Source organism: Physeter macrocephalus, chromosome 16, assembly GCF_002837175.3.
Source record: "Physeter macrocephalus isolate SW-GA chromosome 16, ASM283717v5, whole genome shotgun sequence".
In the NCBI taxonomy this organism is placed as follows: Eukaryota; Metazoa; Chordata; class Mammalia; order Artiodactyla; family Physeteridae; genus Physeter; species Physeter macrocephalus.
The window spans coordinates 87940989-87953168 of NC_041229.1; the positions used below are offsets into that span (position 1 = coordinate 87940989).

A 12180-nucleotide genomic window follows, 5' to 3' on the forward strand; every position below is an offset into this window, starting at 1 on the left:
CCCAGCTCAGCCCCCGTTTGCTCAGCCTCCTGCAGCCCCATATTGGAGGGTGGGGTGAAGAGACAGATGGCATGGACTATTCTGAGAAAGAAAGCTTTCCTGTGACTTTTTCCCACCCTGACATCTCAAGGGAGTTAGTATTTAAAAAATATCTGACCTTCTGGCTGGGCCTTGCTATTTTTGTTTTTGGAATGTCATGGCTTGGTAAGTTGGGTGGGTAAATCTATCTTATGAGATGTGTTTATTTTTTTCCTCCACAATCCGCTTCTGCCCTGCAACTGTTGCTGCCTTTCAGAAAATGAAAAGAGTTCGTAGTAAACCGAATCTCTCAGAGGGATGTCCTTGCATTTTTTTTTCTCAGTGTGAACACTTGCCCCCTTTTATCTCTCCTCCTTTTATAGTTGATGGCGTTTTTGATGCTAGAGCATTAGTGATAAATGGTTCCATAAGTCTTTCAGAGACTTTTCTCAAATATTAGCATGATATTTGTTCGTTATAACAAATTTTATTAGTGAAACATTTTTTAAAGGGTGGGGAAAAAGTCCCAAGAATGATGCAAAGAAAGCCTGTGTGCTTTCCACCCAGCTCCATTGAATTCTGATATTTTGTCATGCTTGTTTCAGGTTGGTTGAAAGAAAGAAATCTTACAGCTGAAATTCATTGGGTGCCCCCGATCCCATTTGACAGACGGTAACCACTATCCGGATTTTGATATTTTCTTTTCTTGCACATTTTCAAAAATACCTTCACATCTGGATGTATCCATTAGAGTAGCATATTTTTCAAGATTAATGTTAAGTGCTATTCTGCTACTTGCCTTTTTCACTAAGCATGAGGTTTCTCAGATTGATCCATGGTGATTCATGCTACTCTAGTTCATTAAATTGCAGCCCTGGGTAGTATTCCATTGTTGTGAATGGACCCGCTTTTTCATCCGTTCTCCTTTTGATGACCATTTGGTGTGTCTTGCAGTTTTGTATTAGAGCAGTGCCACGGTGAAGATTCTCTTGCTATTGTCTTGCGCACGCTTGCCCCCAGGCCTGGGGTATGTACCAGAAGAGGATCAACTGGGTTAAAGCCCTGGTGCATCTTGCACCTCACCGGGAGCTGTCAAATTGCTCTTCTGAGTTGCTCCACACCTGTAGCCTGGGAGATCATGTTGTACCCTTGCCACGTGAGAATATCAGACTTCAAATTTTTGCAAGTCTGGTGGGTGTGAAAGAGAACTCCCTTGTTTCGTTAATCGTTCTCTGATTACAAGTGAGGTTGAGTCCGTCTGAAGCAGCTACTTGTTTGCTCATCCATCAACATACCTGTTCATTCCTATACTCTGACCAGTTTTCTGTTGGGTGGCCTATGTTTTCATACATAGTCTTGGAAGAAAATCCTGAATATGGATCTTTGTGGGATACATATATGGCAGCTACCATTTCTAGTTAGTTGCTTATCTTTTAAATTTGTTTATAGTATCTTTTGATGACCGGAAGTTTTACATTTTAGTGCGGTCATATTTATCACTCTTTTTGGCCTGTGCTTTTTTTGAGTCTTCTTTTAGAAATCCTTCCTTACCCTGAGCTTGTCAAACAAAATATGCATTGGGACCTAAATGAAGCTCATTCTGCTTTTCTGGCCTTATTTCTTGGTTTGCTTTGGTGTTTTCCATACTTGCCTTGGGTGTATCTGTGCAGAGCAGAGTATAGGCTGCAGAACCGTTTCCAGTGACTGTAGAAATGGTTGCAGCCATCCTGGGGCAGATGAGGCTGGGCTGAACTTGAGGTCAGAGCTGAATCCCCCTCTTCTTGACCCTTTGGCTGTTTCTGAGAGGTGCTGAAGTGCAGAGCTGATTGGTCCTCTCTGAAGCCTGGCCTATCTGCAAGCCTCATAAATTGGTTATAAAGTTGTCCCCTCTCTCGTCTTTCAGTTTATCTTCACTGCCTGATTCTTATTTCCTGCTGCTGCTGTCGATGGAAGCTGAAATGACAGAAGGCACATGGGGCCAAGTGCTCACCCTGGCCTGCCATGCGGGTCACCCTTGATGAAGACACGGCATGTGTTAAAAGAGAACGCCTGTAAAAAGTTCATCCAGAAAAGTTCTTGGCTTCTCTTCCTCCCCTCCTAGGAGCTCAGGAGTGTTTTACAGAACTGATCTCATTTGTTCATTGTCTTTTGCACAGAAGTATAAATAGGTTCGGGTAGGGTTTAGGTAAATTCACAGAAGCTGAGTGTGTCAGAACCGGAAGGGTCCTTAGGAGCCATCACTCATGCAGTCAACAAGCATTTCCTGAGTGTCTGCTCGGTGCTGGTACTTGCGGGGGACACAGGGCAGCAGAGGTCCCTGCCTTTGTGGTGGGGGGAGCAGCCACTGAACCACAGGCATCATTTCAGAGTGTGGTAGGTGTGATGGCGCAGAGAGGAAGGCCTTTTGGGTTGGGCGCCTCTGCTATTTTGTTATTTTAGGCAGACCTACCATCTTCTCACTTAAGAGTCTGCAAACCGTGGCCCAGGGGCCAAAGCCAGCCCGCCACAGCCCCTGAGCTAAGAATGGTTTCTACATTTTTTTAAATGGTTGAAAAAAAAATTAAACATTTGCAATAGATTTTGATGATAGGGGACACTAGCTTTGAATCTCAATCAGCTGCCCCCTTCCCCGAAAAAGAATTCTGTTCTTTTCATTAGTAGACCTGTGCTACAGAAAATTGTTCTCCATTATGATGGTCGTATTTTGAATTTCATCAATAAAAATTGTGTGGAATATTGTTTTCTCTCCTTTTATGTAAGTACTGGTATAATATCTTTAATTTGGCCTCCTGTCCTGCACAGCCTAGAATATTTACTATCTGGCCTAAAACGTTGGCAGTCCCCTGTTCTAGCTGTGTGACGTCTTCAGTCTCAGTTTTCTGGTCTGCAAAATGGGCGTAGTGCCTACTTCAGAGGGCTATTGTGAAGGCAGAGAAAGAGAACGGATGTTAAACTCCTACCAGGTGTTAGGAGCTTCAGGAGATGTTAGATTTTCCCTAGTGAGAAGTCAATAATCAACTTCTTAAGGGCTGTTAAGGGGAATGTAGGACAGTTGGGGACCAGGGTGGGGTGGGGCCCAGAGCTCACCTTTGAGAATCAGTGTCCCGAGGAACAGCATCCCCCAGTGTTGCTGTCCAGCCCCTGAGCCGTGGACCTTGGACCTTGCAAGGGTTGCATCCTGACAGCTCTGCAAATCCCCATGACGTTAATGCTGCTTGGACATAATTTTCCTAATGAAGCATAACTAAACAATGTAAGTAACAGCTTTGGGCCCTTAATGAGGCTATAAATACAGTACGAAAATAATTTATAGAGCTATTTCCTGGTGAAGAACTGTCCGTTTCCGAGACCTCTTCGCTTTCCCTTTGCTTGCCTCATTCATGCTAGCCATTGGCTTTCTTTGCTAACTCATTTTAAGAAGGAAACAAAGCATTTGTCATTTTGTAGTGGCTACTGCCGTGCATTGCACGGGAGAGGCAAAGGGGAAGCCGTGTGAGGTGCAGATGTGGGTCAGACAGCTAGGCTCACTCACTGTCCAGGTGACTCACTCCATCCGTAAAGTGTTCCTGCAGGAAAGTTACACGCGACCTTCAGGGTCAGTGTAAATATAATACACTGTGTGTGTAAATATGAAATCTCTGGGTGCCAAGGGTCAGCCTTCCTGGGCTGAATCCATGAGTCATTTTATAACTTCTCACCTCTGTTCCTGGGCTGCGTATCTTCCTTGCAGGTGGGTACACAGAGACCGGGGCTCCTGGAATGAGCTAACAGGGCGGGCAGGGCACACTGTGCAGAGTCTCGACAGAGCTGGAGACCTGGCTCAGCTTACGTGCTTGGAGACAGAGGCCCATCCTCACTCCAGGCTCAGCTATATCCACAAGTGACTGCTCCCTCCCTGGTGACAGCCAGGATGCTCCCTGTGGCCGAGCTCTAGTGGGAAGCAGCTGGTTTGATAAGAACCAGATGGCTCTGGGAAGTGCTCAGGACAGATGTCTGCGGTTCCACCCAACACCGATGCCACCACGAGGAGCAGTCTGGAGTCGAAGGGACCTTCGGGGATTTTTCCAGGGTAGTTTAGAAACGAATCACGACAGACCCGCTCACTTGGTGCTTTCGTGTGTGCCCATGCATGGACTGTACGTGTGTATTTGAAGGAGCGAGTCAAAGGGAAAACGGATGGTTGTCTTCAGTGGCCTCAAAACATTATGTTTGTTGCTATCATGTTCCAGGCAGTGGGAAGAGGTGTGTTAATTCTCCAGGGAGGTTTTAGGGAAGATCTCGTTGAGATCTGCAAATTGGAACACTAAGCTGTATGTGCGTCTGTACATATCTGGGTCTGTGTCTTGCTTTGTTGTTCATCGAGCCTGCCGACCAGATGATCAGGAGGCAAAAGATAAAAACAAAGGTGACCGGGCAGAAATCTGAAAGCAGGGCCTGTTGATGGTTTGCAGATGCCAGGTCTGTCTCGCATCGCGATAAGGCGTGACCTTCACGGGAGGAGATCGACAGAGAGGAGAGCATGCGGAGGGCTCCAGCCGGCGGAAGAGGACTCCCGTTTCTCGGCTGGAAGAGTCAGCCTTGCTCACTGCATGTTCCAGAAGGAGCAGAAAGCAGCAGCTGTCTTGAGTTGTTGCAGTGCCCCCTCCTCAAGTAGAAATTTGTGGGTGCCAGAAATTTTGGAAGAAGCCGCAGCAGCAGGTTCTTTGCTTTTGCCCAGTGGGGGAGGACTTGGAATTTTGTTTTCAGTCTTGGGGCAGATGACGTAGTTATTTTAAGTAAGTGATGTGCTGCCGCAGTGAAAATGGGCACAACTCTTTTTCATTTTTCAGCCTAATGAAAAAAGAAAAAGGAGAAGGAGAAACCCCAGCTAGCTGACTTCGTGCTAATGCTTGTCTTTTTTGGATTCTAAATGTGTCCCAAGACACTGAGATGGGATAAATATTTCAGCTACTAGAAAGTCCTGCTGTCCGGCTGAAAAGATTTCTAACCTCTTTTAAAGCAGACGGGGTAGTAATTTACTTGCACCAAATCCAGACACCCCTGTGTCCCTTATTTTTAACTATGTATGTAAGATCCGACTCACCTGCCGGGGGATGACGCAGGGGGTAGATGGAACTTTCCAAGGAAGAGTGTGAGGAATGGGGGATAAATCAGTAACTGAACACTTGGTTTTCTTCTGAGAATGACCACAGATGTTTACTGAGAGCCTACGGAGTGCAGGATGCCCAGGATCGAGAGCAAAACGAAGCAGTGCCCTTCGGCCTCTGGGGTCGTGCAGTCTGGTGGGGAGAGAGTACAGGTTCATTGGTGAGCGGAAGGAAAACACAGGACATGACCAGAGCAGAAAACAGGGATCAGCTTTAGATCGGGTGAAGGAATCAGTGAAGGAATCTCAGAGCCAGTGATGTAAAGCTGAGGTCGGAGGACAAATGAGATTAGCCAGATGTACCAGTTTGCTGGAGCTGCCGTGACAAAAGGTACCACAGAGTGAGTGGCTTCAACAATAGAAATTTATTTTCTCATGATTCTGGAGGCTAGAAGTCTGAGGTCAAAGTGTGCAGGGTTGGTTTCTTTTGAGGCCCGTCTCCTTGGCTTGTAGATTGCTGCCATCTCCTTGAGTCTTCACATGATCTTCCCTGTGTGTGTCTGTGTCCTAATCTCTTTTTATAAGGACACCAGTCAGACTGGATCATGGCCCATGCTCATGGCCTCCTTTTAACTTAATCAACTCTTTAAAGGCCCCAGCTCCCAATATAGTCACATGCTGAGGTACAGGGGTTAGGACCTCAACATATGAATTTCGGGGGGACACAATTCAGCCCATAACACCAGGTGGAATGTGCGTGGAAGGATCGGGGTGAGTGAACAGTGTGTGCGGAGGACCACTGCAGAGCGGACATTGGTGTTGGGAGAAAGGGTTGGAAAGAGGTTGTAGAGGTAGGCGGGGCCTGATCATGCCTGGCTTTGTAAACCATGGCAACAGTTTTAGATTTATTATAGGGGCACCGAGGAGCCATCCGCAGCATTTAAAATCTCCCTCTGCTACGAGGAGAAGAAACTGGTGGGAGTGAGAAGTGAAAGGGGGAAGGTTGGTTTAAGCCAGGATTTCTCCAAGTCAGCACTCTTGACATTTCGGGCTGGGTGGTTCTTTGTTGTGAGGGTCTGCCCCGTGCATCGCAGGCGTGCATTCCTGGCCTCTACTCAGTAGAGGCCACAACCGAAAATGTCTCCAGACACTGCCATTTGTCCTCTGGGGGCCAAAATCGTCCCCCGTTAAGAACCACTGGTTTAAAGAGGGCACGAGGTCTCAGTGGCTTGGATTGGATGGGGTCAGTTTAGTGAGGCACCTTGGATGGGTTTGAGGAAGATTTTTGAAGCCAGAGTCAACATGATTTAACCTCTCTTCGCCTTGGTTTCTCCTCCTACTTTCGAGTTTGCTGATACTGTCACTTCCCTGAAGCACAAGGCCCTGCGCCCCCTGCATGGGTGATGGAGTTGCTCCCACGTGCGCAGACCGTTCCTCCGAGTTATCATTCACCCGGCCCTGGGGATCCGAGGTCCTGCCGGTGGGGCATGGGGAGCCCCGTGGCTGCAGGACCACCTGTGTCCAACCCGCGTGGTGTTTAGTCTCGGCATCGCACCCTCTCATCTATCAAGTCCCCCTGCCGCCAGCCTCTTGACTCCCAGAGCAAGCACTTTGGGATCTCATCTGGACAGTTTTCTTGCCCCGGAAATCTGTTTATCAGAACAAGATTTCGCGGTTTCGGCGACTCTCCCGGGGGGCTTGCCTTCGAGGAGCTGGTTCTGCACAAGCAAGCGTAAGTGATTTCCGAGCAAATCAGAATGGCAGTTACGTTCTGGAGCCCTGAAGAGTTCCCTGCTGGCGTCGGGGGAACCCAGAGCAGTTGTTAGGAAACAGCTGGAACGTGTAGGTTCTCAGTGTTATGTATTGTGTGTCTGGCTGAGATCCAGCTCCAGGCTGTCCTTCTAGACTCCTCTCCTACGAGACCCACTCTGGCATCTTGCACCTCTGCCCGGAGGTGGGGAATTGGCTTCACGACCATCTCAAGGTTGGTGGTGGCTTCCTCAAGTCGAGTCTTGAGAGGGATTCTGATATCGACAGTGGGCTCAGTGGACAGAGTCCTGTGATTAGTGATATCTGACCTTGGTGTAGAATTGGGGAAATAGGGGCACAGTCTTTTCGCAATTCCTCACTATCAGAGCTCTGTGTTTTTTTATTCTATACCCATCGTGGCCTGCGCTGAGCCTTCCTGCCCCGGTCTTTGCCATCTTTCTGTAGACGTGAGGGGTCCTTACGTTTCATCTCTTTGTCTACCAACATCCACTGCAAATGCCACCTCTTTCCTGTGACCTTTCTTTAATGCCTTGAATTCTGACTTTATCTTAAGAGCATTGGGGAGCCATTCAGTGGCTTTTTAAAGTCAAGAAGTGTCATGATCGATTTGCTTTTTAGAAAGGTCCCTCTGAGACAGACTTGAGGGGAGGCTGGGGTCACTTGTGGCAGTGATCCTGGTAAGAGATGGTGGTGATCTGGGCTGCAGTCATGGCTGTGGCAGTGGAGACTAGCGTGTAGGACTTGGTGATTGGCCATCGTAGGGGGTGATTGAGTGAGGAGGGGACAAGGAAGATTTTTAGGAACCCAGTGCAGGTTTTTAGGGCAAGATGAGGCCCCTCACTGTAGCTGCTCTTCTAGAATTCTTCAGTGAATTACACAAGCTCATTTTCAGTAGGGTGTTCATGTACAGTATTAATTCAGTGCAGTGGGGCAGATGGTCTATAAGGAATATCCATGGCGCCTGGGCAGGTGTGGTACCGCTTGCCTCTGGCTCTGTCTTTTCCAATTTTGTGCCCACTCGTTCCAGCTGTAAAATGTTTTTAGTGTAACCCCAGTAGAACCCTAGGCACACAACAGGGTGACTGCCCATTTCTCCTTGGGGAAGACTTCAGAGGCAGAATAACACAGAAGTTGTACGCTAATGGGTGTGTCGGGATTTCCAGGAGACCCCATGAGTTGAAGGGCATTCCAGGTAAAAATTACAGCACATGTAAAGGATAGTGGCATGAAAGAAGGTGTGATGTCAGGGGTCCGGCATGAGATGCTTCTCTTGGCAAAGCTTGTGGAAGAGCATCATGGGCCCTGCTCTCCTCCTGCTACCCCCCAGGCAGGTCTGGACATCCCTCTTAGTACAGGGCACTAAAATTGTTAGTATACCCTTGTGCCTTTCCAGCCCGGAGGGAGGAGCCCTAGCCTTCATCTCTGCATCTTTAACACTTAGCAGAAGTGTCTGGTCGTAAATGTTCAATAAATGCTTATTGAAGACTCAGGAGGGAGCCCTGGAGGGACCGGTCTTTTATTTCTCCTTTTCCTCTAAGACTGTTTTATTTCCTGATGGCTCCTGATCTCCCAGCCATCGATCACAGTAGCTCAGACGGATCAGATTGATCCATTTCTGGCTCCCTTGACAGTCTGCCCCCGGGGTCCACTGGTGGATGAATGTAGCTCTCCTTGGCCTTCCCTGTTTGCTTTCCAGCCTAAGAGTTCGCACTTTTGGGTGAGGGCCTTGGCATTCTGTGCCTGTGTTCAGTGGAGTCGAATCTAAACCTTGGGGCTCGGTGCTAAATCTCCTGGAACTCTTGGCAAGCAGTCCAGGGACCTTGGGACTCTCTTGGGGTTAGAAGGCCTGTGTTGAAGTTTTGGTCTGGCCTTGGTCTGCCCGTGTGACCCCGGGCAGGTTGGTTTTTGTGGGTGATTCCTGTTTCCTAAAGTGAAATGATGTCCCCGTATTCCTGCTGACTTGGCCCAAGTGCAAGGATTCTGTGATCATAGGGCCGCAGAGTCTGAGGTCTGGATGGAGCCTGCAGTTCCTGCTGCTGGGTACTGGGAGTCCTGCGCTCCGTCTGTCTTGGCACCTTCCTGTTTAGCCACTGCTGATGGCCAGAAAAGAACGTGTGGGTTTTACTACCAGGCTTTTTGACAGAGAAAGAAGGAAAGTCCGTGAACCCCTGTTGTGTGCTCAGCACCAGCGAAGGGCTTTACCTGGGTCTCTCCATTTAGTCCTCGCAGAATCCCTGGGGGTGGAGCAGATTATGGGTCCCTTTCACAGATGAGAAAACTGAGTCCCAGAGAGGCGATGTCACCCACCAGAAGTCTCACATACACAATCCGTGTCGAAGAAGAGTTGTGCGGTCCCGGGTCCTTGCCGCCTTGGCGGCGCCGTCTGACCTCCCTGTCCCCTCTCTCCCACAGAGAGCCAACTGCTCCCCGGGAACAACTTCACCAACGAGTGCAACATTCCAGGCAACTTCATGTGCAGCAACGGGCGGTGCATCCCTGGCGCCTGGCAGTGCGATGGGCTGCCCGACTGCTTCGACAAGAGTGACGAGAAGGAGTGCCGTGAGTGGCCTGGCCCTTTGCTGGGGCAGGAGGAGGGTGGCGGCAGTCCTGGGGCATCCGCGAGGAGTTCTGGGTCTGACTCAGCCCTGCACACTCTGCGGGCTGCCCACGGCGGGGCCAGGGCCTCTGGGGGCAGGGCTGTCTTGCCCTCTCCACCTGTAGTTCTGTCTCAGAGCAGCGTGGTCTGTGCAGAAACAGGGGTCTCGGTGGGGTGGGAGCCACAGCTTTGGGAGAGCAGAGGACCTGTCCACCAGGCTCTACTCACCCTCCCCCTGGGAGACTCTCACTGCCTTCACTTTACACTCAAGGATGCTGAGACTCCCAGAGGCTGTGTAGCTTCAGTATCTTCTAACCAGCAAGCAGCACACCTGGATTTGAACCCAGGGCTGCCTGACCCCAGGGTCCAGGCTGGCAACCATCTTGCACGTCTCCTACATTGTGCAGTATTCTTGAGGATGAAATAAGCTGTAGCATCACGTCAAGTATCTAGCATGGAGTCGGTACTGACTTCGTACTAATCTGCTTCCAAATGTCCTTTTCTTTGCCAACACCTGGACATCACCTTCCAGTGGGCACCACCAGGACCGGGGTTCTTTCTGATCCTCCCCAGCCCCTCCTTCTTCAGCCTCTCTCCCGTTTTGTCCCCACATCCGCGTGAGATGTGAGTCAGTGGTAATCTGTGAGAAAGGAGGCACCAGGGTTGTGAGTTGAGGGGCCTCCAGGAAGGGGAATGATCATACTCCCTGCCCCGTAGAGGTGTGCTTCTCTTCTTTGCCAAAGTTTGGTGCTGCAGAGGGCGCTGGGCCATGGCACGCTGGCCGGCAGGAAGTACAGCCGGGAGTCCTGGGCCTCGGGTTGTCCGGTACCTGGGGAATCACACAGCTGGACAGTGGTTCTTGGCTCTTTCCTGGGCTTTGGGCACCAGGCCACAGGGCCTCTCGCACAGGAGAACTATGCGTTCTGGCTCTGAATCTGCTGTCTTTTTGGGAGCCAGCTGAGGAAATGAGGAGAAGATGATAATTTGAACTTTTCACATAGCTGTTACCGGGATTTGAGGCTCAGCTTGTTGACGCCCAGGAAGGAGCACTGGGTTGGGGGCCCCCTCTGGAGCCAGGCCCCCTCTTCCTCGTGATGTACTCCCTCTGAGACTGGCCCCTCTGAGATCTGTCCAGTATCTCTGCTGCCTGCCCCCGCTCTTCAGAGAAATTTTGGGAGGGGTTGGGTTGAGGGTGTGTTTTTTTGTGGGAAATAGTCCATTTTGTTTGTTGCTTGTGATTTCTTCTGAATAGACTATTATACATAATGCATTTTTATTTTTGCAGAATTAAAAAAGAGTATTATGTCTATTGCAGCTTTTTCTGTTTCTAGCCTGGCTTCAAAATTGCTAGAAATTGAATGTTTGTAATTTGAGTTTCAGATGAGATAGTACGCGTGAACCCTATAAATCTGTCCAGTTTTGAGCATTATTAAACACTCTGAATGTGTGGAATGATCATTTTTGGAATATGGTGTGTATTTGAACTCCAGTAAATGCAGATCCTCTTCAGCTGAGCTGGGAATATTCAGAACGGGACACGTTTGTGACAGAATACAGGATCGGAAGTGGAGACCTAAGTTGTATCCCCAGCTTCGTCAATTTCAACTGTGTGATATTAAAGTTCTCTGTAACGAGCTGTGTCCTGTGCCAGTCCAGTTCCATGATTTCAGAATTCATGCATAAGCAGGAAGAGTTGGTGGAAAGAGAAATTTAAAAAAAAAAAAAGAAAAGAAAAGATAGTGTGGGCAGCTGCCTGGCACAGTTTGGTTTGGTTTGGAACAGGCTCACCTTGGCTATTCTCCATTAATTTTTTTCTCCTCATTTCCGACCCGTCACCCCCAAGTGTAGTAGAGACTTGCTTGGCATTTATTTAGTCTTTTGATCAAAACATAATTTAAAAAACCATACACATAAACACATGCATTCAAAAAACCTTTCCTCTGTTGCCCGTCTTTTTTCCTTTGGTCTTTAAATTCTAAAAACAGAAGAACACTAGAAAGTTTCCTTCCCAATAGAGGGAAGGAAAAGAAGTCCTTTTTCTAAGACAAAGTTTCCTTGCATTTCAGATTTCTTACATATTCCCTTCCCAGTCTAGGACCTGAGGGTGTGAGCCCTGGAGAAGGACTGTGTCCAAATCCCAGCCCTCCCTTCCATCCCTCTCCCCCAGCGCTGTGTGATCTTAGGAAAGTTACCAGAATGGTCTAAAACTTAGCCATTGGAAGGATTAAATGAGAATTAATTCCTTAACCTTCTGCTGCCTCAATTCCCTCCTCTCCAAAATGAGAATGATCAGCCTTCTAAGTGACATTGTTGTGATGTTTTAATGCATGTTAAGCACACAGCACAATGCCTGGGTATAGTCAGTGACTTGTAAACGTTAACTGTTATTGGTCAGTCCACACAAAGTATATTCATTGTCATGGGGACGCGTGATTGAGTAACCTGCTTTTTCTACTTCACTTTAGAGGCCCTTTGCCGCATTACCATATGTGTAGCAACAATAATTGTTGTTTTGGGAGGTTACCTACTGTTCCATCAAGTAGATGCACTGTAACCTAATTATTCCCCTATTGTCGGGTGTTTAAGTCTCTTTTGCTTTTTTACTTCTGCTGATGAAAATGTTTAGGGTTGACAGCAATCCCACTACTGGGCATATACCCTGAGAAAACCATAATTCAAAAAGAGTCATGTACCGCAATCTTCATTGCAG

General features: G+C 48.4%; 1 protein-coding gene across 1 annotated transcript in view; it reads left to right on the forward strand.

The window, feature by feature from the left end:
- The window catches only part of LDLRAD3 (low density lipoprotein receptor class A domain containing 3), a 253490-nt gene that overhangs the window by 66667 nt on the left and 174643 nt on the right, over positions 1–12180 (forward strand). Inside the window, exon 2 of the mRNA XM_024118505.3 lies at positions 9287–9433. Within this exon, the coding sequence (XP_023974273.2) occupies positions 9287–9433 (147 nt within the window). The remainder of the gene's footprint in view (positions 1–9286; positions 9434–12180) is intronic.